The 22,607-nt window shown below is 37.7% G+C and overlaps 2 protein-coding genes across 3 annotated transcripts; one reads left to right on the top strand and one right to left on the bottom strand.

Moving 5' to 3' along the window:
* Positions 1 to 274: 274 nt before the first annotated feature.
* LOC141351183 (dnaJ homolog subfamily A member 3, mitochondrial-like) lies at positions 275 to 11,106 on the top strand. Of its 2 annotated transcripts, XM_073857738.1 has the most exons (12): positions 275 to 532; positions 1,047 to 1,180; positions 1,338 to 1,421; positions 1,503 to 1,706; positions 2,770 to 2,926; positions 3,014 to 3,157; positions 3,233 to 3,297; positions 5,437 to 5,565; positions 5,690 to 5,805; positions 5,940 to 6,037; positions 6,113 to 6,236; positions 10,445 to 11,106. In XM_073857738.1, the coding sequence occupies exons 1-11, from the start codon at positions 328 to 330 to the stop codon at positions 6,220 to 6,222; spliced, it is 1,446 nt and encodes a 481-aa protein (XP_073713839.1). In that variant the 5' UTR covers positions 275 to 327; the 3' UTR covers positions 6,223 to 6,236; positions 10,445 to 11,106. The 2 variants fall into 2 exon arrangements, with proteins under 2 accessions (XP_073713839.1, XP_073713840.1); XM_073857739.1 differs by lacking the exon at positions 6,113 to 6,236 and having other exon boundaries at positions 277 to 532.
* A 1,975-nt stretch (positions 11,107 to 13,081) lies between these two features.
* Positions 13,082 to 22,516, bottom strand: LOC129436650 (heme oxygenase 2). The gene is made up of 6 exons (XM_055194891.2): positions 22,365 to 22,516; positions 19,210 to 19,332; positions 18,977 to 19,094; positions 18,406 to 18,897; positions 13,523 to 13,643; positions 13,082 to 13,302 (listed from the first exon to the last, which is right to left on the bottom strand). The coding sequence occupies exons 2-6, from the start codon at positions 19,305 to 19,307 to the stop codon at positions 13,175 to 13,177; spliced, it is 957 nt and encodes a 318-aa protein (XP_055050866.1). The 5' UTR covers positions 19,308 to 19,332; positions 22,365 to 22,516; the 3' UTR covers positions 13,082 to 13,174.
* Positions 22,517 to 22,607: the final 91 nt, after the last annotated feature.

The following is a 22,607-nucleotide window of genomic DNA, read 5'->3' as shown; positions in this document are numbered from 1 at the left end:
AATTAATCCACCAGTATTATTTAACTCCAATACTGTAGGATTTCTATTTGATTCCCTACCTTTAAAGCCATTATTCAATCCATTTTCCCCATAGATAGAAATTCTACTAAGGATATCTAAATATAAAATGAATACATTTATTTATTTATTTACATAAATTTTTCCCTAACAAAATCATTGAGACTGATCATTTACAGAGTTACAAATTCCATCAAAGAGTGGCCAAGCTACTAGTCAAAAACATTTTCTTTACCACAGGCACGACTGCGCATGCGTTTCTGTGTGACGCATGCGCAGTCGATCGCTATCCGCCGCTAAGTGGTAAAGATGGCGTGTTCCGCAGCTCGCAGCTCCTCACGCTGGATCACAGTCGCCGTGTCCTCCTGCCACAGACATGCGGGTTTATCGCACATCTCCCGCTGTCATGAAGCCCACAGAAGTTTCTCGACGCTGTCAGGCCGACAGATGTTGTCTGCAGGCGGCACGATGCGCGCAGGAGAGCGCAAAGGCTTGACATTGAAAGGCATGACAGGTGAGAGACATGCATTTAAACAGGCCGGAGAGTTTCAGCTACATGCAAAGTACACACTGTGCCCTGCATACATTATATGAGCTCATCTCATCGATGTACATCCAGATTACTGGTGATATGGTGACGTAATCGTCAATGATGCAGCATGTAACCTAGACATGAGATCAAATATAGTGATCTGTTTGATCAATGAGGAATGATTAGGACTGTTTGGATTTGATAAGAAACAGACTTGGCTTGACTCAGTTCCTGGAAACTTCTCTGACCTTGTGTCAGTGATAAACAACTGTATGAATCTAGTTGTGTTTCTATAAAGAAAGGATGCATAAGTTTACCATATTATGACGTCAGTGTTTTAAAGGTTGTAAGTGATGCTTGTGTATATATTAAAAAGTACCAGGATGTCGTGTCTGATATCATCTCTGTACCATTAAGTGCTGTTTGAAACAAAATATACAAGATTATTTATTTACATTTGTAATTTATTAAAGTAAAAGCTTGAATGTGTTGACAGGTGTGGGCCCGTCTCATATCATCTCTAAGCTGTCCTTTCACACCAGCGCTCCGGCTTACAAACAAGACTTCTACCAGATATTAGGAGTTCCCCGCACAGCAACACAGAAGGAGATTAAGAAAGCTTATTACCAAGTAAGATGCCTTAAAAGCGCTTAACCATCATTGTTTGCTTTTCATGTGTGGGGGCAACCGGGGCTAGTTGTCACAAAGGCCTTAGCTTTTGTCTCTATGGCTAGTTTCTTAATATGTGTGATGGTTTGTATAAAACCTGCATTTGCTTCCCATTCAGATGGCAAAGAAGTATCATCCGGACACTAACAAAGAAGATCCACAAGCCAAGGAGAAGTTTGCACAGCTCGCAGAAGCCTATGAGGTTCTTACAAGCTCATCTCATGATTTTCTGATGGTCTCGCTCGATCTGAAAGAGGGTCTGATGTGATGATTTTGTTCTCAGGTGCTCAGCGACGAGGTGAAGAGGAAACAGTACGACACGTACGGTTCTGCTGGATTTGACCCGGGTGCTGGTGCCGGACATCAGCAGTACTGGAGCGGAGGGGCCAGCGTTGATCCCGAGGAGCTTTTCCGCAAGATTTTCGGGGAGTTTTCCGGAGCGCGAGGTTTTGGGGATTTTAACGCCATCTTCGATCAGCCACAAGAGGTCAGAAAGAGATCGTCGGGTTTACTTCCTTTCTCCTTGCATTCCCCACTGAAAAATCCAGCATAAGCTGGTTTTATATGGTTTAAGGTGGCAGTAGCTGGTTTAAGATGGTCCTCCCAGCCTGGCAAAGCTTGACAAGCTTAAAAAGTGACCAAAATACAGCTAGACCACCGTGCTATACCAGCTTAAACCAAGCTGGAAAACCAGCTTATGCTGGTTTGGGCAGGTTTTTTAGTAGGGTTTATAAGATCTGTGTTTTATTGTTCCTCAAAGGTTGAAGGTTTTCCATGGGAGGATGCATACTCTTAAATAAATGTATACCTTGAAAATAGCTTGAATAGAAGTTGATTTGGATAAAATAAAGTCCTACTGAAAAATCCAGCTAAGACCAGCTTAAGCTCCCAGCTTGGTTTTAGCTGGTATTGCTGATGTAGCAAGCTGGTCTAGCTGTGTTTTTGTCACTTTTTAAGCTTGTCTAGCTGACCCACCAGCTTTGCAAGGCTGGGAGGACCAGCTTAAACCAGCTACTGCCACCTTAAACCACCAAAAACCAGCTACCGGCTTATGCTGGTCTTAGCTGGATTTTTCAGTAAGGAGTACCTTGCATGTTACGTATTAAGTACACAAGCTAGAAACTAGAAGTTTTCAAATGTGACAAGCATGTGTCATGTGACCGACGTGTTACGCAACCAATCACATCTTGTTTTTATCATCTCTCAAAAATAAAACAACATTATTAACATCATAACAACTAAAAGGAAAAAAACCCATATACATAGTTTATAGAAGTCATATGGATGAAAATATGTCAGATAATACATATGACGTCATGAACACAATAAATTTTTCCCAATATTTCAAATATTTACCCATCCTGGATTTAATTTGAAGGTCATTCTTTCCATATTTTTGGCATTGGTCACAATATCCAACCATTGAATCATTGTCAAAGGTTCAGACCTTCATGTTAAAGCTTTTTTGCTACCTAATACTAATAATCACATTTAGTACACTAACCGTCTGATGCATACTTCACACAAAACTGTGTTGTGTTTTTAAACAGTACGTCATGGAGCTTACGTTTGCTCAGGCCGCTAAAGGTGTGAATAAGGAAATCACTGTTAACATTGAAACTACGTGTCAGCGCTGTGACGGCAGAGGTCACGAGCCCGGCTCTAAAGTCCAGCACTGCGGAAACTGCAATGGCACCGGCATGGAGAGCAACAAACACAGACAACAACTCTGTATGATATAGACGACGGTGAGTAAAAGCTCAAAACCAGCCTGTCGTGTTTCGCTTTAGGAGACCGTCAACACGGGTCCGTTCGTGATGCGTTCCACCTGTCGCCGTTGTGGTGGGCGGGGCTCAGTCATCACCTCGCCCTGTACGGCGTGTCGAGGGACGGGTCAGACCAAGCAGAGGAAAACCGTCATGGTACCTGTACCTGCAGGTGAGTGTGTTGTGTAAACTGGATCGAGCATTTTAGATTCATCTTCTGTTTTCTGACCGTGAGATGTTTCTTCAGGTATTGAAGATGGGCAGACGGTTCGAATGCCTGTGGGGAAGAAAGAGATCTTCATCACATTCAAAGTGCGTATACGACACCCTTATAGCTCTTGAAATATTCACAACAAATGAAATTAGTGATATTAAAACATTATTATGTACAGCAGAAGAGATGGTTCACCAGTTAGCACTTTGGAAACCTGATATATGGACCGGGTTTAGATTAACCCAGGACAAGGTTTAAGTTATATTAGGACATTTAAGTCGTTTTTACAAACATACCTTACAGAAAAAAAAATATTGGTGTGCATCTTGAAACAAAACTATAACATTGATATATGTTAAGATATGTCAATACAAGGTGTTTTTAAATTACTGCAGCTCAAACATGCATTTTAGTCTGGGACTAGGTTAAGCCCTGTTGGGCACCCCTGCCCTAGACTAAAATTAATGTAAGAGCTGTCCAAACTGAAAACGACTTGCACTGATATATCTTAAAATAAATCAGTGCCCTTTGTTTTTCCTCAAAATATACATAAGTAATATTTTTATTAAGGCATGTTTGTTAAAACTAGTTATATTTCCTAATTAAACTGAGCCTAGTCCTGGCTGAAACTTATCCCTGTCCGGGAAACACGGTTTCCTGTCCTTTAGACGGTTTCAGCAGTAACAACATAAACAAGCGGCGTCCGTGGTCAACACGTAACTTTTGGCAAACTCCGCTTAGAATAAATACAACAGAGTACTTTAAACGTACTTTATTTATATAACAAGCAAAATAAACAACATGTAGGTTACCTAGGAACCAAAACATGTTATTTTCGATGAGGTATTTGTTTTAAGAGTTCAGTTTAGCAGATAGTCAGACCATTAAAAAGACTGAAACCGGAAGTATAGGTCGGACTAGACGTGTATGGCGTCACCGCACGTGCGTCTGATGAAACGGTCTATAGAGTTTACTGTAGGGCTGCAACTAACATATATTTTCATAATTGATTAATCGGACAATTATTTTTCTGATTATTCGACTAATCGGATAAGAATCTAAATATCTACTCCGTTCGATTTGTTTACTTGTTTATAACTAAATAAAACCCTAAATTAAGGTATTTGCGTGTAGATGTGTACTTTTAAAAGTGCATGTGATGTTACAGACCAAATAATCGATAATGAAATTCGTTAATGAAATTATGAAACTATTTTCATAATTTATTTCCTTTTCCTGTTGTTTATTTATTCCATTAAAAAGAACCTTTACTAGCTCATTCTCTATTGGTTTAGTCAGACTGCTGGCCATTTACCGTATTGTTCTGAATATAAGACTTTTTTTCATGAAAATGCCTTTCAATAAACAATGTCAGATTATATTTGAGCTTTAGACTATTTAGGCACTTACATGTCAATCATACCGTACACCGCAAAAAATGGGGGGGGTCTATTTTGGACAATAATGTATTAAAAAATTTATTTGACTCGATATTGTCACTTATATTGCTTGTCCTTGCCGAATTACAAATCCCATTTACCTAAACAAACATAATTCATTGTTAATTTCACATTTTAATAAATGGGCTGCAAAACGATTAATCGCAACTAATCGTTTGCAGAATAAAAGTTTTAGTTTACATTATATATGTGTGTACTGTGTATAATAATTATGTATATAAAAATGTATGTTTATAAAAAAAACTATTTATATATCAAGTATTTATAATGGGGCTGTCATAAGATTAATTAAAGTAAACTTTTTTGCATAATTTATGTGTGTATTTTATATATATATATATACACACACACACACACACACACACACACACACATATATTATGGAATCACAAACTTTTATTTTGTATGTGATTAATGCCGATTAATCGTTTGACAGCCCTAATTTATAATTATTTATAATATAATTTATTTTTGCATATAAAATGTAAAATTTCTTCAAAATATTTATATATGCATGTGTGTGTGTTTATATATACATAATTATTATACACAGTACACACACATATCTGATGTAAACACAACCTTTTATTCTGCAAACAATTAGTCATAATTAATCAATTTGCAGCCCTACTTGTATTAACAGTGATTTCTGTCTCTGAGGCTTTTATTGTCTGATTGGACCCTATCTTTGTTTGCTCTGGTTGGATTAAACAGTCTGGATTAAGTGGAAACCTTCTGTAGTTGATGTATCATTTCTGTTGTTTGTTTGGCTCTCAGGTCCAGAAGAGTCCGATCTTCAGGAGAGATGGTGCTGATATTCACTCAGACGTCCTGATCTCTGTCGCTCAGGCCATACTGGGCGGCTCGGTCCGAGCACAGGGATTATACGAGACCATCAATCTCTCTGTGAGACTTTATCTTGAATTATTATAAAATCTGACCATTAAATTTGTTACGTTTACATACACATCACAAACTAACACTGATAGGTATCATTCTTTAGAAATCTCACAAGTGAAATCTCTCGTAGATCCCATCTGGAACCCAGTCCGACCACAGGATCCGTCTCTCTGGTAAAGGCATCCCGCGGGTCAGTGGCTACGGATACGGCGATCACTACATCCACGTCAAGGTCAAAATTCCCAAGTAAGACACTTTCACACATGAGAAATCCCAATACACGCGTTTTTCTTGTAGTATCTTGCTACTGTAGCACACTTGTGTTTTGATTGTATTGTATGTTATGTACCCGATTAAATCTGCTTCGTTCTCGTGTCCAGGATGTTGACGGACAGACAGCGAGCTCTCTTGACGAGTTACGCAGAGGATGAGACGGGCGTGGAGGGAACGGTCAATGGAGTAACAAACACCACTGCAGGTCAGTGTAAACGCTTGAATCTCATGTGAGAGACAGTCAGTGGGCCTGATGCACACAATGCCTGTGTTTGTCCAGGAGGGGGCGCTAAACAACCTGAGACAGGGCAGAACAGGACAGACGAGGGGCAGGAACAGAAAGACGAGGGCTTTTTCTCCAGATTAAAGAAAATGTTTAGCAGCTCCTGACAGCCACACACCAGGTAGGATGAGTCGCTTAGAGTCCTATAGTTAAATATATAGGTTTAGTACCTGGTCTGTGGCTGTCTATTAGTACAGTATTTAGTTTAGGAATGCAAAAATACAGAATTTATGTGCTGATGCTAATATTTCAGATATGGATGGATATCAATAGTTTTGCTTTTTACTCCTTGTTTCAAAGTTATGAAATCCCAGAAGTGCAGAGCGTACAAACTTCTACTTTGTTGTCATTGTCATCAAATTGAAAATGGTCACACAGTACGAGTCCTGATGGATATAATCCACCCTGATCATTTATACAATCAGCTGATGTCCGATGGTGGGAAAATTGCTTTTATTCACCAATACAGATTATAGGCCTATATGGGTGATTCTCACGAAAACTTGGTTTTAAAAATGTCAAGCATGAAAATGTAAAAATTGCTTAAATTGACTTTTTTTCCCACCAGACATTGAAAAACAAAGTCTGGAGTAAATGGGAACATTAATTTAAAAACTTTTACTTATCATTTAACACTTTTTGTAACATAATTTAAAAAATTAGTCCTAAAAAATCTCATTACCGCAACAGTCAGAAAACATCAACACTGACATATTTTCAAAATGACATGACAAACCTGAAAGAACATAATTTGGAGATTCTGCACATGCATTTAAAATCAAAGTATTATGCTTCTATTAATTAAATTAACATTTAATAAGCATCTGTTGCGGTAATGATATTTAAAATGTCGTGTAAGCATTCTGACAAGACAATATTTCAAATTAACTGTAAAAAAAATGATCTTACCTGGTAGCCATCTTGAAGTAACTGGTCCATGTGCTTGGGCACTCAAAATCAAACTTTATTAAAATTCTGTATGTGTGCTTAAACTGTTCTCAAAAAGTGTTGCGGAGGATGAGAACATCAGGCATGGACACATCATTTTCCTAATTTTTCTTCATTATTATTATACATGAATATTCAGTAAATATTTTTTCTGTCATCTAAAGTAGTCTAGCAAAACATCCATTTATTTTTTTTCTTAATATTTTTGTGTTAATTTGATTAAATTACAACATAACGCATGTTCAAACACAGCCGGACACATTGCGGTAATGAGAATTTCAGCAGAAAATGAGATAAAATTTCCAATTATAAATTCTTATGTTGATATCACACATTGTGCAAGGTAGAACACAGTAATGTGTTAATTCTGATGCTTTTTAATGTTACTATATTACACATTTTAAAGCTAAAATCATTAGTGCCGTGGTGTTTCAATGGTTTCGTGAGAATCACCCATATATCAATGCATCCCTAATTTAGATGCTTAAAACTGAATGAATGAATGTCTTTGTATTAACTCTTTCCCTGCCAATGACTGGTTTTTTACAGCAATCCATATTTCTGCAATTATCCACAAGGTTGCGCTCTCGTACCCCGCTTATAAAACACTGAAGCATTCGCAGTTTTAAAAACAGAGGGCTGGGCAAAAAAAATATTTTTCGATTAATCTTTTTTTTTTTTTTAAATGTGGTCGATTTAAAAATCGATTCTCAAAGGCCACGAATCAATTTTTATGAAATAACCTGATCCTGTTTGATCAAGGAATGCGACTGTTTTGACTTTTTTCAGCATACATTTTTCATCTTGCATCAAAATTGTATTGTATTTAACACAATTATATGCATTTAAAAATTAGAGCTGGATTCTGTTTTAATGTACCCAAGTGTACCTAAAATAAAAAAGTGTAATATACAGGTTGGTGGCTCTTAATTGTTTTTATTAATACCCACTTGTAAACTTATGTTCATTGTTTTTTTAATAAATAAAGTATTTGTATTAAATCTATATTCATTGAATTGAATCGAGAATCGAGCATAAAAATGGCTCCAAGAATCGGAATCGAACCAAGAATCGAAATCGAATCGATCTGATAGCTAATGAATCGAAATCGGATCGATCCGGAACATCTGAATCGATACCCAGCCCCAAGTAAAACTTAATTTGATCAATAGTCCTTCACAAAAATACAATTATCTCAGCTTTTGGCTCAAAATCTGGTATTTTTAAAGAAACCTACCCATATTTGTTTGTTTAAAATGGTCTGTTCTTTCATTTAATATATTTATATATTTAAAAAATAAACTTTTCTGGAAGTCATTAAACTTTTGTGAAAATCATAAAAATGCTGTCGCTGGCTGGAATTTTTTTTTTTTTAACGCTGGTGGGGAAAGATTTAAATAAAATATTAACGCATGTAATGTTCATTTAAAAGAAAGGACAAGCACACTTAAAATAAGAAGTTTGTAAATGCAGTGTATATAAAGTTTTTCAACACTTTCTGGTTATTACTGAAACACAGCCATAGTTAATGCGATACTCAAGCAAAATATCAAAATTACACCCATGATTTACCCATTCTCAAGAAATCTGAGATGCAAATGTCCATTATTTTTCAGACAAACACATTTGGAGTTTTATTATTACATTTTCTTGCTTTTCTGAGTTTATAATTGCAGAAAACAGGGATCAGGAACAACTTCTGACTTTGAAGCCCAAAAAAAGTGTATTCATCCTTAACAAAAGTAATCCACACGGCTCCAATGGGTTAATAAAGGCCTTCTGAGGGTAATGGATGTGATTTTGTACGAAAAATATCCATATTTTAAAACTTCATAAACTATTATAACTAGTTTCCCGTAACGACTGCATCTTGGACACAAATCTTCGAGTCAATGCACAACGTACCCATGGCAACGAGCGCTCGCTACGCTAAAACACTCTTGCGAGTCCAAGATGGCGCAGTTACTGGAAGGTACTGGGTGATTCTCACAAAAAATGTAAAAATTGCTTAAATTAAATTTTTTCCCTCCAGACATTGAAAAACAAAGTCTGTAGTAAATGGGAACATTAATTTAAAAACTTTTACCTATCATTTAACACTTTTTGTAACATAATTTAAAAATTTAGTCCTAAAAAATCTCATTACCGCAACAGTCAGAAAACATCAACACTGACATATTTTCAAAATGACATGACAAACCTGAAAGAACATAATTTGGAGATTCTGCACATGCATTTAAAATCAAAGTATTATGCTTCTATTAATTAAATTAACATTTAATAAGCATCGGTTGCGGTAATGATAATCAAAATGTCGTGTAAGCATTCTGACAAGACAATATTTCAAATTAACTGTAAAAAAATGATCTTACCTGGTAGTCATCTTGAAGTAACTGGTCCATGTGCTTGGTCACTCAAAATCAAACTTTATTAAAATTCTGTATGTGTGCTTAAACTGTTCTCAAAAAGTGTTGCGGAGGATGAGAACATCAGGCATGGACACATCATTTTCCTAATTTTTCTTCATTATTATTATACATGAATATTCAGTAAATATTTTTTCTGTCATCTAAAGTAGTCTAGCAAAACATCCATTTATTTTTTTTCTTAATATTTTTGTGTTAATTTGATTAAATTACAACATAACGCATGTTCAAACACAGCCGGACACATTGCGGTAATGAGAATTTCAGCCGAAAATGAGATAAAATTTACAATTATAAATTCTTATGTTGAAATCACACATTGTGCAAGGTAGAACACAGTATTGTGCTAATTCTGATGCTTTTTAATGTTACTATATTACACATTTTAAAGCTAAAATCATTAGTGCCGTGGTGTTTCAATGGTTTCGTGAGAATCACCCTACTAGTTGTAGTAGTAGAACACTACCACTTCGATTATCCGCAGAAGACCTTTATTAAACCATTGGAGCCATGTCCCTACTAAAAAAAAATCATAAGCCGGTGAGCTGGTCTCCCAGCTTGGTTTTGCTGGTGTAGCAAGCTGGTCTAGCTGTGTTTTGGTCACTTTTTAAGCTGGTCATGCTGTTAGACCAGCTGACTTATGCTGTTCTTAGCTGTATGTTTTAGTAGTGTGTATTACTTGTGTGAAGGATGGATTCACTTTTTGGGCTTTAAATTCAGAGTTTGTTCCCTGAAACCTGATTTTTATCATTTATAAAGCCTAGAAGAGCAATGACATTTACTAAAATAACTCCAAATGTGTTCATCTGAAAGATGATGGACATGTGTGTTTTTTTATATTTGGCTGGAGTATTGCTTGAATGCTATAAACTACACCTATCTAACCTGCTCAGCTTGTCACCTATTAAATATCATTGTAAAAAAAATGTATTAATTCTGGCATGTATTATTACAGGTAAAAGATCAGCTGAAAATTAAGAGACTATGTTATGCCAGTGCAGATGGAAATTAACCACACAACCTGAGGAACATGCAAAGAGGAACACAGGAGCAAAGAGATATGTGTAGCTTCAACCTGAAGAACCCTTCAAAATAAACACGGATGAAACTATGAAGCAGTCTAGACGGCATCCTCAACATCACGAACATGAAGAAATATACATGATATCAGTCATAACACCAATATGTACAACATGTATAAATCCTGTAATTCTGGATAACTTTCTCAGAAGTCGTCTTTGGTTTTCTGGCATTCTGAAATGAAGAGCAGATACTGATTCACATACAGTAATAAATGCTTGTTTCAGTCACTTTATAAATGTTCTCTAAATGGCAATTGAAGTGGATGTAAACTTCTCATTTTATTAAAACATTTGTTTCCGTCCGGGCTCGTGTGTGCCTGAATATAACTGCTGTTACAGGCCAGCTAATACACATGTACAGTTCAGTACAGTAAAACACATAATCTACTATACATGCATTGGGTAAAACGCTTTAATGAGATCCATCTGCTTCATTAGGACTGTACATAGACCACTGTTGATATTAAAATTCTTCGAATGAGTAGAGGTAAAATATGCAATAATGAATAAAATATTGTATGTGTGACCTGGAAAATGTTTATTTTTTTGTATGAATTAAGGTAATGAAACAATGCATTCTGAACCACAGGCCTGATTAAATATTTTACACTAAAAGGGGACATATCATGAAAATCTGACTTTTTTCATATTTAAGTGCTATAATTGGGTCCCTGGTGCTTCTATAAACCTAAAAATTTGTGAAAAAGATCAACCCAGTAACTTAGTTTTGGTAAACCATTCTTTGCAAGCATGAGAAAAAATAGCTAATTGAAATTTGCCCCCCTTTGTGATGCCAAAAGGGGATAATGCCAACGCTTATACTGCATCCCATAATGCAGTGCAATACAATGACATTTATTATCTACGATTAACATAAAACTAAAAATGAAGACACTTTACACAAAACTGAATTAAAGTTTTTTTTTTATTCAGAGATGATAACTGGATGCCACACGTCAAGTGATGAGGTCAACAATGTAGCACACAACCGACTTTCATATACTATTTTTGACAATAGTATGCACTGCAGTAGTGTGTCTCGTGCAGCATTCATTTAGTAAGCTAGTCTCCTATTTCAAACACAGTCCAGATAAACCAACCACAATTCTGTCCTTTGATTTAAAAAAACAATTTTTCGTAACTAAAGACAACATAAGTTATCGTAAAACCAATTTATGCAAAATACTTTAAATACATTGTGACCTGTATTACAGTTTGCAAGTTTCCTGTGTTTTCCTTTTGGTTAAAAAAGATCAAGCCCTGTTTAAAGCCATACATGTACAGACCCGAGGATTTGGTGATTAAAACACCTTTTATCAGTATAATTAGGTGACAATCTTATTTCTATAAAGCTACATAGATCAAAAGACATATGGTCCACACTTACAGTCAAACATACACAATCCTCAGTGTGTTACTGTATATATCACAGTGCTGTGATGGGTTAAGTGTTAATGAATTATTGCATCCTGTTACGTCCTCTTACATCCAATAATATCAAATTAAATCAATGGTTTAATACCAATAAATCACCTTTGGAGACAAAGGTAGCCTACTACTCTAAATACTAGCTTCCCAGCAAGCAATAGCCGTCATTTTCGTCCATTTTAACTGTCTGCCCAAATTTTGAGCTTAGACTGCTATTAAACAGCTTTCAAATGTGAAATTGCTTGCTGGGTTGTACAAATACAGTATTGCTCCTTTTAAAATACTTTTTAAATGATGTTTCTTTAATTCTGTTTTTGCTTTCAGTGTTTTTTTGTTTTTTTAATTGCCATTGCATAAGCCATTAGTAATTCTGTGCTTTACACATCCCACATGGGACAGCCACTGGTAAAAACGGTCTTGAGATATCTGCTATAAGTGATATTAAATCTGAAATGGAATGACTCTGAATCAGAGTCTGTTTATACTGTGAAATCTTGTAATGTTTTCATTAACCGTTTGATAGACGATTAAATTTGGCCTTCAGTAACGCAGATGTACTGCCGCAGTAACGCATACTATGTTTAATTACAAATCATGCTTGGTCTTTGGAAAATGTCTTTCCTCAATGCAAATCTAAATATTTTATGCGGTGTTTGGTCAAGACATTGCAAGCGCCTGGTCCCGTTGTATAGCTATACTTAATATTATGTGTTTTTGTGTATACAAAGGAGAAATGCAATACCTAGTCAATCAGATGCGTTACAATACAGAAAGTTAACTACAGTATTAAAAAACACACCTTGGTGACGCAATAAATAGCGCAATAAATTACAGTACGTTCTGAATGACGATGTAATCGATCTTGTTTTTCCATTCGGTACCATGTTTGGACTTAGTACTCGCGTCTACTACAATAAAACTTCTCTCTATAAAAATAACGCTTTGCTTTTTCCTGCAGCTCTGCACCCTTAACTTCATATTCAATGAACACTGAGTTTTAAAAGTAAAGAATGTCAAAACAGACCACTAAAAGAGTAAATGTTAAGAGTTACCCGAGCAGGCAAATGAGGTTCACTGAATCGTTTCAAGGTGCCTCACAGTTTTAAAGCAGATATGTGGACTAAATGTTGTGCAAGGTTCTCATTAATATCCGACAACGTCCTCTTCTCATCAGGTCACATGAGGTACCAAGCAGCAAATCCGGCTAAAGCGGCGATCCAGGCAGCCAACAGGACTTGACCGGACGGACTTTTGAGCACGCTAACGGCCATTTGAAAAATACAAGCCGATCCTCCAGAAGCAGCTGAAAGAGAGAATTGTACTATGAAAACAGACAATAGTAAAATGTGCAATACTACGTTTTTGATTCTCTTGTTAATGTGACATCACACTGATAAAGCCCCGCCCACTGCCACTGATTGACAGTCTTGCCCTTTGCGAGTTGTACGCTGTCCGCCCTATCTAAATAGTGGTATACTTTTGTCTCAGACCGTGTTCGCAGGAATCTTGGTGGTCATGCTTACCCGCTTTGGCAGCGTAGTACGGACACTGGCTGATGTCTCCCTGCATTTCACCATGAACGGGAGCTGAATCCAAAACGTCATCCTGAAGGGTTTTTCCAACCTCGGCTAGTTCCCCAAAAACCTGCGAGAAGCACAAAAGCATCTTTACAGTAACAGTACACAGGTAATACAGTACATTGGGTAGAAAGTGTGATGATGTCATACGGTGTGTTACATGAACTATATAGAAGCTGTAGTACACAATCAACACTTGTTAGTGGATGTCAGTCTGTTGATGTGAATGAATAGGTTTGACCTCATTTAATTTAAAAGCTTTTCTTTAATCTGATGTGAGGACAAAGCTCTCCATCTGCTCATGGGCCGAACTCAAATCCATCTCTCATCTTTCATTACATAGTCAAGAGAGACAGATTCACATTAACAGTCATATCAGATTCAGAAGCTACAATCTCTTGCAGGCAACAATGTGTTTGTATGAAATTAATGCTAACAAGGGGTCGTATTATCATCAAATGTTGATTTGCACTGAAAGAGTTTATGTAACAACCCATTTGCTTCTTTTGCGCGTGAAATTCTAGTCATCGAGACATTCACGCGGAAATTCGCGTCATAGTTCAAGTTCAAGTTCAAGTTCATTTATTTATAAGCACATTTAAAACAGCCACAAGACTGACCAAAGTGCTGTACATTAAAAATAAAAGAAGACAAATAAAGCAGAAATAAAAATCGATACAATTAAATCCAAAAAACAGTTTAAAATTAAGGCCAACCGGTTATACACTACAGTGAAATGCAACTAAAAGTTAATATGCCAGCTCAAACAGATAGGTTTTTAAAAGGGACTTAAAAGTAGATAAAGAAGGTGCCACTCTAATCTTGAGCGGCAAGTTGTTCCATAGACGGGGCCCTACCACATAAAAGGCACGGTCCCCTCTACGTTTTAATTTTGATGGAGGAATTAGAAGGAGATTCTGATCACTGGATCTCAGGTTTCTGGCGGGAGTGTAACGATGAACTAGCTCAGATAGATAACTGGGGGCAAGGTTGTGTAATGATTTAAAAACCAGTAAAAGGATTTTAAAATCAACTCTGAGTTGGATAGGCAGCCAATGCAGGGATCTTAGGATGGGAGTGATATGGTCGCTTTTGCGGCTGTTATAAAGGAAGCGAGCAGCAGCATTTTGGACGAGTTGAAGACGGTTTATTTGAGTTTTGGAGATACCGCTATAGAGTGAGTTGCAGTAGTCCACACGAGTGGTAATAAAAGCATGCACGGCCATTTCAAGCGTTTTGTGATTTAAAAAATGTTTAACCTTAGATAGCAGGCGTAATTGGAAGAAACTCGCACCAACAACAGAGGAGATATGTTTGTCCATTTTTAGGGACTCATCTAAAAGGACCCCCAGGTTTCGCACGTGGGAGGATCTGAAAGCTGAAAGGCTGCCCAGATCCACCGTGGAAGCCTGTGGGTGGTCAGTAGGATTAAAAACAATCACCTCTGTTTTATCTTCATTTAGCGTTAAAAAGTTTTGGGCGAGCCAGATTTTAATCTCATCTAGACACTTTAAAAGCATTCTAAGAGCAGACGAGTCATTTTTCTTAATGGGAATGTAGATCTGTGTATCGTCTGCATAGAGATGGAAACGTATCCCGTGCCTTCTCAAGATAGAGCCCAAGGGAAGCATGTACAAGGAGAAAAGAGTTGGCGCTAGTATCGACCCTTGTGGGAGGCCACACGAGAGGGGAGCAGCAGAAGAGGAAAAGTCATCTAATTTTATAAAAAATTGTCTATCCGTTAAAAAAGAATGAAACCATTCGAGGACCGTGCCTTTAAGACCCACGTCAGATTCTAATCTACGTAACAAAGTGGAGTGGTCCACAGTATCAAAGGCAGCGGAGAGATCTAAGAGAACCAAGACCACAGAGTCACCGGAGTCAGAGGCTAAAAGGATGTCGTTTAAAACTCTAAGAAGCGCCGTTTCTGTGCTGTGAGCAGATTTAAAACCAGACTGAAAGGTTTCAGATATACCATTAAGATGTAAAAAGGACTGAAGTTGTTCAAGTACAATTTTTTCTAAAATCTTAGAAATAAATGGTAAAACTGAAATTGGGCGAAAATTATTTAAAATAGAGGGGTCTAGAGAAGGCTTCTTAAGAAGTGGGGTGACAGTCGCTACTTTGAGGGAAGTGGGAATAGAGCCAGTTAGCAGGCATTTATTAAAAAAGGAAACCAGATCAAGCCCGATAGTATCAATGATAGTTTTTAAATATTTTGGATGAATGGTGTCATAGGGACAGAAGGATGGCTTGGTGGATTCAATTATTTTTTGAGAGAGGGGAGAGAAACAGGTTCAAAATTATCCCAGAATGCGGGAGACGAGCATAGGAGAGGGGGCTCAATAGATGCAGTCGTAGAGCAAGACATGGGTCTCAAATTTGATATTTTATCTATAAAATGTTTTAAAAAGCCTTCACATAGAGCAGCAGAAGCAGCATGAGCATATTTCAAAGGCGGATTAATGACAGAATTTATGACAGAGAACAAGACTTTAGGGGAGGAATGATTTCTCATAATTAAGTCAGAAAAATATGAAGCTTTAGCAGATTTGGCTGCAGACTGATAGGCGGATAAGCTGTCTTTAAATAGATGAAAGGAGATGTGTAGCCTGTCCTTTTTCCATTTACGCTCGGCCTTTCTGCAGGTTTGACGAGCCAAACGAGTGTCCCGGTTTTGCCATGGAGCAGATTTGGCTTTGTGTTTAAAGGGTTTTAATGGAGCAGACATATTTAAAACATCCAGCCAGGCAGAGTTCAGTAGACTTAGATGTTGATCGGCATCTAGATCAGATAACGATAAGTCCGTGGATAGATGTGCATAGGAGTCCAGATAGTACTGATTAAAATTTGCCCCAAAATTCGTTGAATAAGAACGAGAGAGAGTGAAAGCTTTCTTGGGTAAGGGAGAGAGGGTGGGAAGTAACAGGGAAAATAAAATCGGCTTATGATCCGAGAGCGGCACATCTGAAATAGCGATGTCAGAAGCAGTTAGCCCATAAGATAGTACAAGATCTAAAATGTGACCGTGAGCATGCGTAGGGGCCGTAATCCATTGAACCAGATTGAACGAATCAATAAGATTGAGAAACTCCTTAGATAGATGGTTAGACTGACAGCAAACATGGATGTTAAAATCACCAACTAATACAAAGCGGTCATATTTTATGGCAATATTGCCAATAAACTCAGTAAGCTGCTGAATAAAGTCTGTTGAGGTATGAGGAGGACGGTAAATTACCCCCAATAAAATCGGACCATTCCAGTCTAAACAGAGGAGCTGAACTTCAAAGCTGGAGAACATTTCAGTAGAAATAGACCGACAATGTTCCGCGAAGCAGTTTTTTAAGATTGTTACTAGACCACCTCCTTTCTTATTCGGGCGAGGAGAGTTAAAAAAAGTGCAGTCAGCCGGAACCAAATCAGAAAAGGGAGTCAAGTCACCAACCTTAGTCCATGATTCCGTGATAAACATAAAATCCAAGCTATGAGAGGTAAAGAAATCGTTCAGCAGGAAGGTCTTATTCACCAATGATCGAGCGTTAATAAGAGCCATTTTTGGTGGAGGAATCGCCGCCGGGGAGCACGATGATCTGCTCAGCGAGCGCAGGTTACCGTGGGTCACTCCATTTCGTCGGTGACAGCGGTAGATCCGAGGAGAGCCGACCAGGATGCCATGGTGTGGAGACAGGGGGAGAACAGGTCGAAGCCACCTGTAGGGTAACTCCATCAGTCGCCAGGGGACAAAAAGGTCCTCGCTGCGGCCGTGGCCAAGCAGATCGCCGTGATGTCCCGCCCGAAGGTAGGTTTTCATTTTGATGTATAACCCCCCCCTGCATCCGCGTCTTCTCCCTCATAGGAGGGGCTTCTGCAACTCCGCTCGCTTCCTGTAATCACGTCACTACTAGAGCAAGCTCCTGATTGGCTAACGTGGTGCGTTTTTCCGCCAAAGTTCACTTTATTCAACTGCCGCGTTTGCTCGCAAACTAGACGCGCGAATTAGGCCAAATTCCCCTCTACCGTGCAGCGCTAAATGCCTCATTTGCCCCGCGGGACCTCCAGACGCGCGTCAACGTGTCTTCACATTGACTTAACATTGAAATCACTCGTGCTTGACGCCTCTACCGTGGCTGGTGTGAACACAGCATTAGGATCCAATTTAAAAGCCACCAAATACTTCCATCTTTTCCCTATTTAAAGACTGTCACATGAGTAGTTACACGAGTAAATGTGGTGGCACAAAACAAAATGTGGCGATTTTTTTAAGTGGATTAAAACGTTTTATTTTGTGCCACCATACTTACCCATGTAGGGAAATATGGAAGTGTTTGGTGGCTCAATAGGGAAAAGATGGAAGTGTTTGGTGGCTTCCGGATTTATCCCTGTTTGGATCCTAAGGAGTGAATGGGGCTAGGCTGAATGCTAACACATTTGTGACACGCTTTACAGGGATTGGGTGCATAAATTGAAAAAAGAAAGGCATGTATTCATTTGTCTAAGTTGAGGTAAGAACATAATAAAATATTGAAAAACGGTGGTGTTTACCTTTAAAGTAATCCGTTTCTGCAGGAACACATCAAACATGGCAACACGGGTTTGGACCGTTCCAATATAGAAGAGGACTTATTTATAGCGACACATAGGGACCCTAATGAGGTATATATGGCTTTTTAAAACTCCAAAATAGATCACTAAACTACAATACAATTACTCATAAACCTAATAATAGGACATATGATACAAGCGTACACACAGATATATACCAAAGATGTATATGTAGTGTACAGAGATAACCTATCTATCATATGACATAATAAGCTACACCTCACCTCCATGTTAAAGTTGAAGGCACGGATGGCTTCCTCCACGACCTTCTCTTTGGTGGTCACGTCCAGCTCCAGCTCATTCATACGGCTACGGTACAGCTGCTTAAAAGCTTTGGCGTTGTGGATGCCATCAAACTGATAGAAGTTCAGCCCTTCTCCAGTGGGCGGCAGTTTCATAGCCCGCTGGGCGACCTTCCTCAACACCTGACCGCCCGAGAGGTCACCCATATAGCGGGTGTAAGCGTGAGCCACCAGCAGCACAGGATCCTCCCGGCCGATCTCGTGGATGCGACTCACGTAACGTTCAGTGGCCGGAGAGCAGCTGATCTGAGTTTCCCAGTCTTCACCGTAGAAGTATTCCAGATCCCGAGCCAGAGCATCCCGACGATTGAGCTCGTTGGGAAAGTAAAGGGGAGCGAACTGTGGGTGATCTTTATTCCTCTCGATCTCCTCTTCCATAGCAGCGTAAGTGAAGTATAAAGCCACGTGACCAAGCTGACAACACAAACACAGATCAAGATCTCAGTGTGAAGACATACGTCACATAAGTAATCTTGTTGGTTCATGGTGCTACCTTAAAAAGCTCTTTACGAATTCGTCCCCTCAGGAAATCCTTCACAAACTGGGTGTTTTCGGCCTTCTCGTGAACTTCTTTGGTTCCCGCAGCCAACATCTCAGAGAGATCTGTAGGTCTGTGGGATTTACAAAATGTCTATGTGTTCATAATCATCAAGACTGAAGTGCAACTAATGTTTATATTCTCTCTATAAGCAAAGTTAAACACATTTTAAATCCTATAATATGCACCTGAGGACTGTAACTCCTCCCTCTTCATACATGGCTCCTCCTCCTCCGTTAGCTGTGCTCTTCCCATTGGCTGCATCTTCTGCCTTTATTGCAGACATTCCACTGACTTCTGTTTAATCTCTCCTGACGGTTTGACGCAACATTACAAAGTTAGTTACATTTTTATTTGTTTAATCTGAATGTCATGTCATCATTACACAACACTATATCAGAAAACTGAGGAAGTCATGCAAAACAGACTGATATGCGTTAAACAGAGGGGACATACAGAAGACATTATATACATAGATGCCTCAGAGTCTGATACTGCCTATTGGAGATGACGTATCAACGCGGCCGCCATCTTGGATGGGTCCCCAAAGTGCCCAATGCCACATGCATTTATTTCTACTGAGGAAGGTTTATCTCCACCTACAATAATAACTCCCAGAGTTTTTTGCCGAATTTTCACACGGTTTGGTTACATGCAAGTAATGACATAATATTATAAATGGTATTGTTCAGTCTTACTTGTGAAAAGTAATCCTGTGCGATCTGGTATCAATTCTGCGCTGGTTATTGCAACCGTAAATTGCACAAAATACAGGCATAGTTGCTCACTCTCCTTTGACTCCAATGACTCTGGTGCTACCGTAAAGTGAGGAGACCCAACCAATATGGCGGCGACGCTGGATTATGCTCCAGCATGTAATAAGGGCGTCTGCGTATACATTGTCTATGAGTGGCGGGGCCAGAAATTTAAACTAAGTGGATCTTTGTAAAATGGGTTGGACATCAAAACCTACTCTTAAATTACATCATTTTTAGGGCTGGGTATCGATCCAGATGTTCCAGATCGATTCGATTTCGATTCTTGGTTAAATTTTCAATTCCGGTTCTCGGGTCGGTTTTTATAGTCGATTCTCGATTCAACTCAATGAATATAGATTTAATACAAATACTATATTAATAAAAAAGAACAGTGAACAGCAGTTTACAAGTGGGTAATTACTAATGAAGCACCTGAAACTGCCATTTTAAGCACTGAATGAATGGATGACAGGCTTGCCTCTCGCTCCTTGGTAACATCGCGCAAGGCAAAAAAGAGGGTGACATCTAGTGAAGAAGACTAGTAATTAGATTAGCGTTAATCTTACGTTCTATGTTTGCGGAAATAAATATGAAAGAAAAAAAAACTATTCTGCTCTTTGAGAATTGATTTTGAATCGACTACATTAAAAAAATTAATCGAAAAATCGATTTTTTTTGTGCCTAGCCCTAATAATTTTATAATATAATGGTTAAACGGATTGCATTACGTTTTTTTCTTTTTGAGTCATGGATCTAAAACATTTCGGATCAGCAAAAAATGGAAATAAGAAAATTTTTTAAAAACAAATCAAGAAATAATAAGTTAAAAATATTTACATTTTTTATAAAAATATATGAAGTATTTAGGAACAGAAATAGAATCAAATGAATAATAACAAGGTCATCTTCAGCAAACCAAAACATTTTTTTTATCGACAAGGTATTTGTTTCCGAGATCCAATAAATAAATACAGACCGGAAGTTCACTTCGGTTCAGCGAATAACCATGACAACACGCATGCGTCCAATGAAACCGTCTATAGTATTAAGCATATATACTCACTATATATCGTTGCATATACTCACTCTATAGCATTATATACTTCCTCTATAGCATTATGCATACTCACTCTATAACATTACATATATAATTAAAAAAATTCTCAAATAAATTTATGTATACATGTGTTGTTATATATACACATTATATATAAATTACACACAGTACACAAACATATATTATGCAAAAAAATCACTTTTATTTTGTATGTGATTAATCGCGATTTATCTTTGCCCAGCATTAGGATTTTGGAACAGAAATAAAATCAAATGAATAATAACACGGTCTTCTTTATTCTATAAATTAAACATAATTGTAATTAATCTTTTTAAAGCTACAGAAGTGATTTTCCTTTTGTCATCTGTTGTTTGGTTAACCTAATGACACAAACATAAGCAGATTTCACTCTTTGTGCTCAAATTTGCGCTCAAATTGTTTAAAAACGGTTTAGAAACACATTTAATGATATATAAATAGTTATTTGCTTCTGAATGAAGGGTATTTGAGCGATAAGTATTAAAGAGATTATTGTAATTTATGCGTGATTTCTTCTGCTTTTAATTTGTGACTGGGTGGGCCAGCCGTCAATCTGAGTGGGTCAGTGCCACCCTGGCCCTTATGTAGCCTAGCCACTGATGTTAAGTACTAATATAGTTAATAATACAAATAACTTCAAAAACATTTATTTTTTATTCGTTTTAATGTTTTTATCAGTAGTATTTTATGTAAAATAATACTATTGATAAAAACATTAAAACGAATAAAAAATAAATGTTTTTGAAGGTAAACATACAAATGTGCTAATAAATGATTTACATATTAAATTAAAATGAAAGGGGGTAGCCCAAGGGCGCTTGGCTGGCAAAAAGATTGAAAACACCTACTGTAGTACATGGTAATTACTAGATTCCCACAGTATTAAGCATAGTAAATTGATAAACTGCAGTAAACAGTGTAGTATATTTTAATATTTACTATTGTAATGTTAAAAACAATATAGTATCTGAGAATTTTACTGTAGTAAATGTTCAAATATAATACGGTATTTTTTTCATGTGGGTGTCACCCATCACTAGGATAAGATGAGAAACATGACCTGAAAAGTTGTGTCAGTGATTTATCCCCTGAATGTAACTGCAGGCTTCTATCTAATGCTATTACAAGCCAAAAATCTCTCTTTGACAGCAGACTGTTAGAAATAACAATGGTGAGGCATGCAGTGAGAGTAAACAGACATTCAATGTGAGCCTTTAGTCTTTCAGCACAGTAAAACTGTGTTTGTGTCAGTAAATAACAAAACACAAAAGAGCAGCGATGACTATTATTCAACAGCATTCTGGTGTTTGCCAGAGACGCAAAACAAAAATGATCACAGTCACATCGTCTTATGTCAACAAATCAAATCATTTCATCAGTACAATATCACGTCTAACGTTAGAGGAATAACGTTCAATGTAAAGAATCAATGCGACACTACGTGACGTCGTTAAGCAAAAGTAATTTTCATAAAGTCTCATTTACTTACAGTCAGTTCGCCAGAAATCTTCCTATGAATGATAGCGATAATATTAATCGATCCGATCAATCTGAAAGAATGTTAATATAGTTGTTAATCTAGTGCCAGTTTGATGGATGCGCGTGCGCTTTGTCCCCTTCTTTACTAACACAAAACAGGAAGTAGCGGAATGAACCACGTGCCGTTGTCAGAGCGGCTTCTTAAAGGCGCCGCGCACCTGAAATTCAAAGCGTACAGTATTGTGTACAGTAA

This window comes from Misgurnus anguillicaudatus, chromosome 19, assembly GCF_027580225.2.
Source record: "Misgurnus anguillicaudatus chromosome 19, ASM2758022v2, whole genome shotgun sequence".
Lineage (NCBI taxonomy): Eukaryota > Metazoa > Chordata > Actinopteri > Cypriniformes > Cobitidae > Misgurnus > Misgurnus anguillicaudatus.
Note: the sequence above shows the minus strand (reverse complement) of the source record. Positions and strands in the feature narration are given on the sequence as shown.

What these genes read in the sequence shown, in the direction of transcription:
- LOC141351183 (XM_073857738.1), top strand. Translation starts at nt 328, where the DNA reads ATGGCGTGTTCCGCAGCTCGCAGCTCCTCACGCTGGATCACAGTCGCC. An exon ending in AGATCTTCATCACATTCAAA is followed by an intron (nt 3,298 to 5,436) that starts GTGCGTATACGA and finishes TTTGGCTCTCAG; the next exon opens with GTCCAGAAGAGTCCGATCTT. An exon ending in GTCAAGGTCAAAATTCCCAA is followed by an intron (nt 5,806 to 5,939) that starts GTAAGACACTTT and finishes TCTCGTGTCCAG; the next exon opens with GATGTTGACGGACAGACAGC.
- LOC129436650 (XM_055194891.2), bottom strand. Translation starts at nt 19,307, where the DNA reads ATGTCTGCAATAAAGGCAGAAGATGCAGCCAATGGGAAGAGCACAGCT. An exon ending in GGAGGAGTTACAGTCCTCAG is followed by an intron (nt 19,095 to 19,209) that starts GTGCATATTATA and finishes TAAATCCCACAG; the next exon opens with ACCTACAGATCTCTCTGAGA. An exon ending in GTACTACGCTGCCAAAGCGG is followed by an intron (nt 13,303 to 13,522) that starts GTAAGCATGACC and finishes TCTCTCTTTCAG; the next exon opens with CTGCTTCTGGAGGATCGGCT.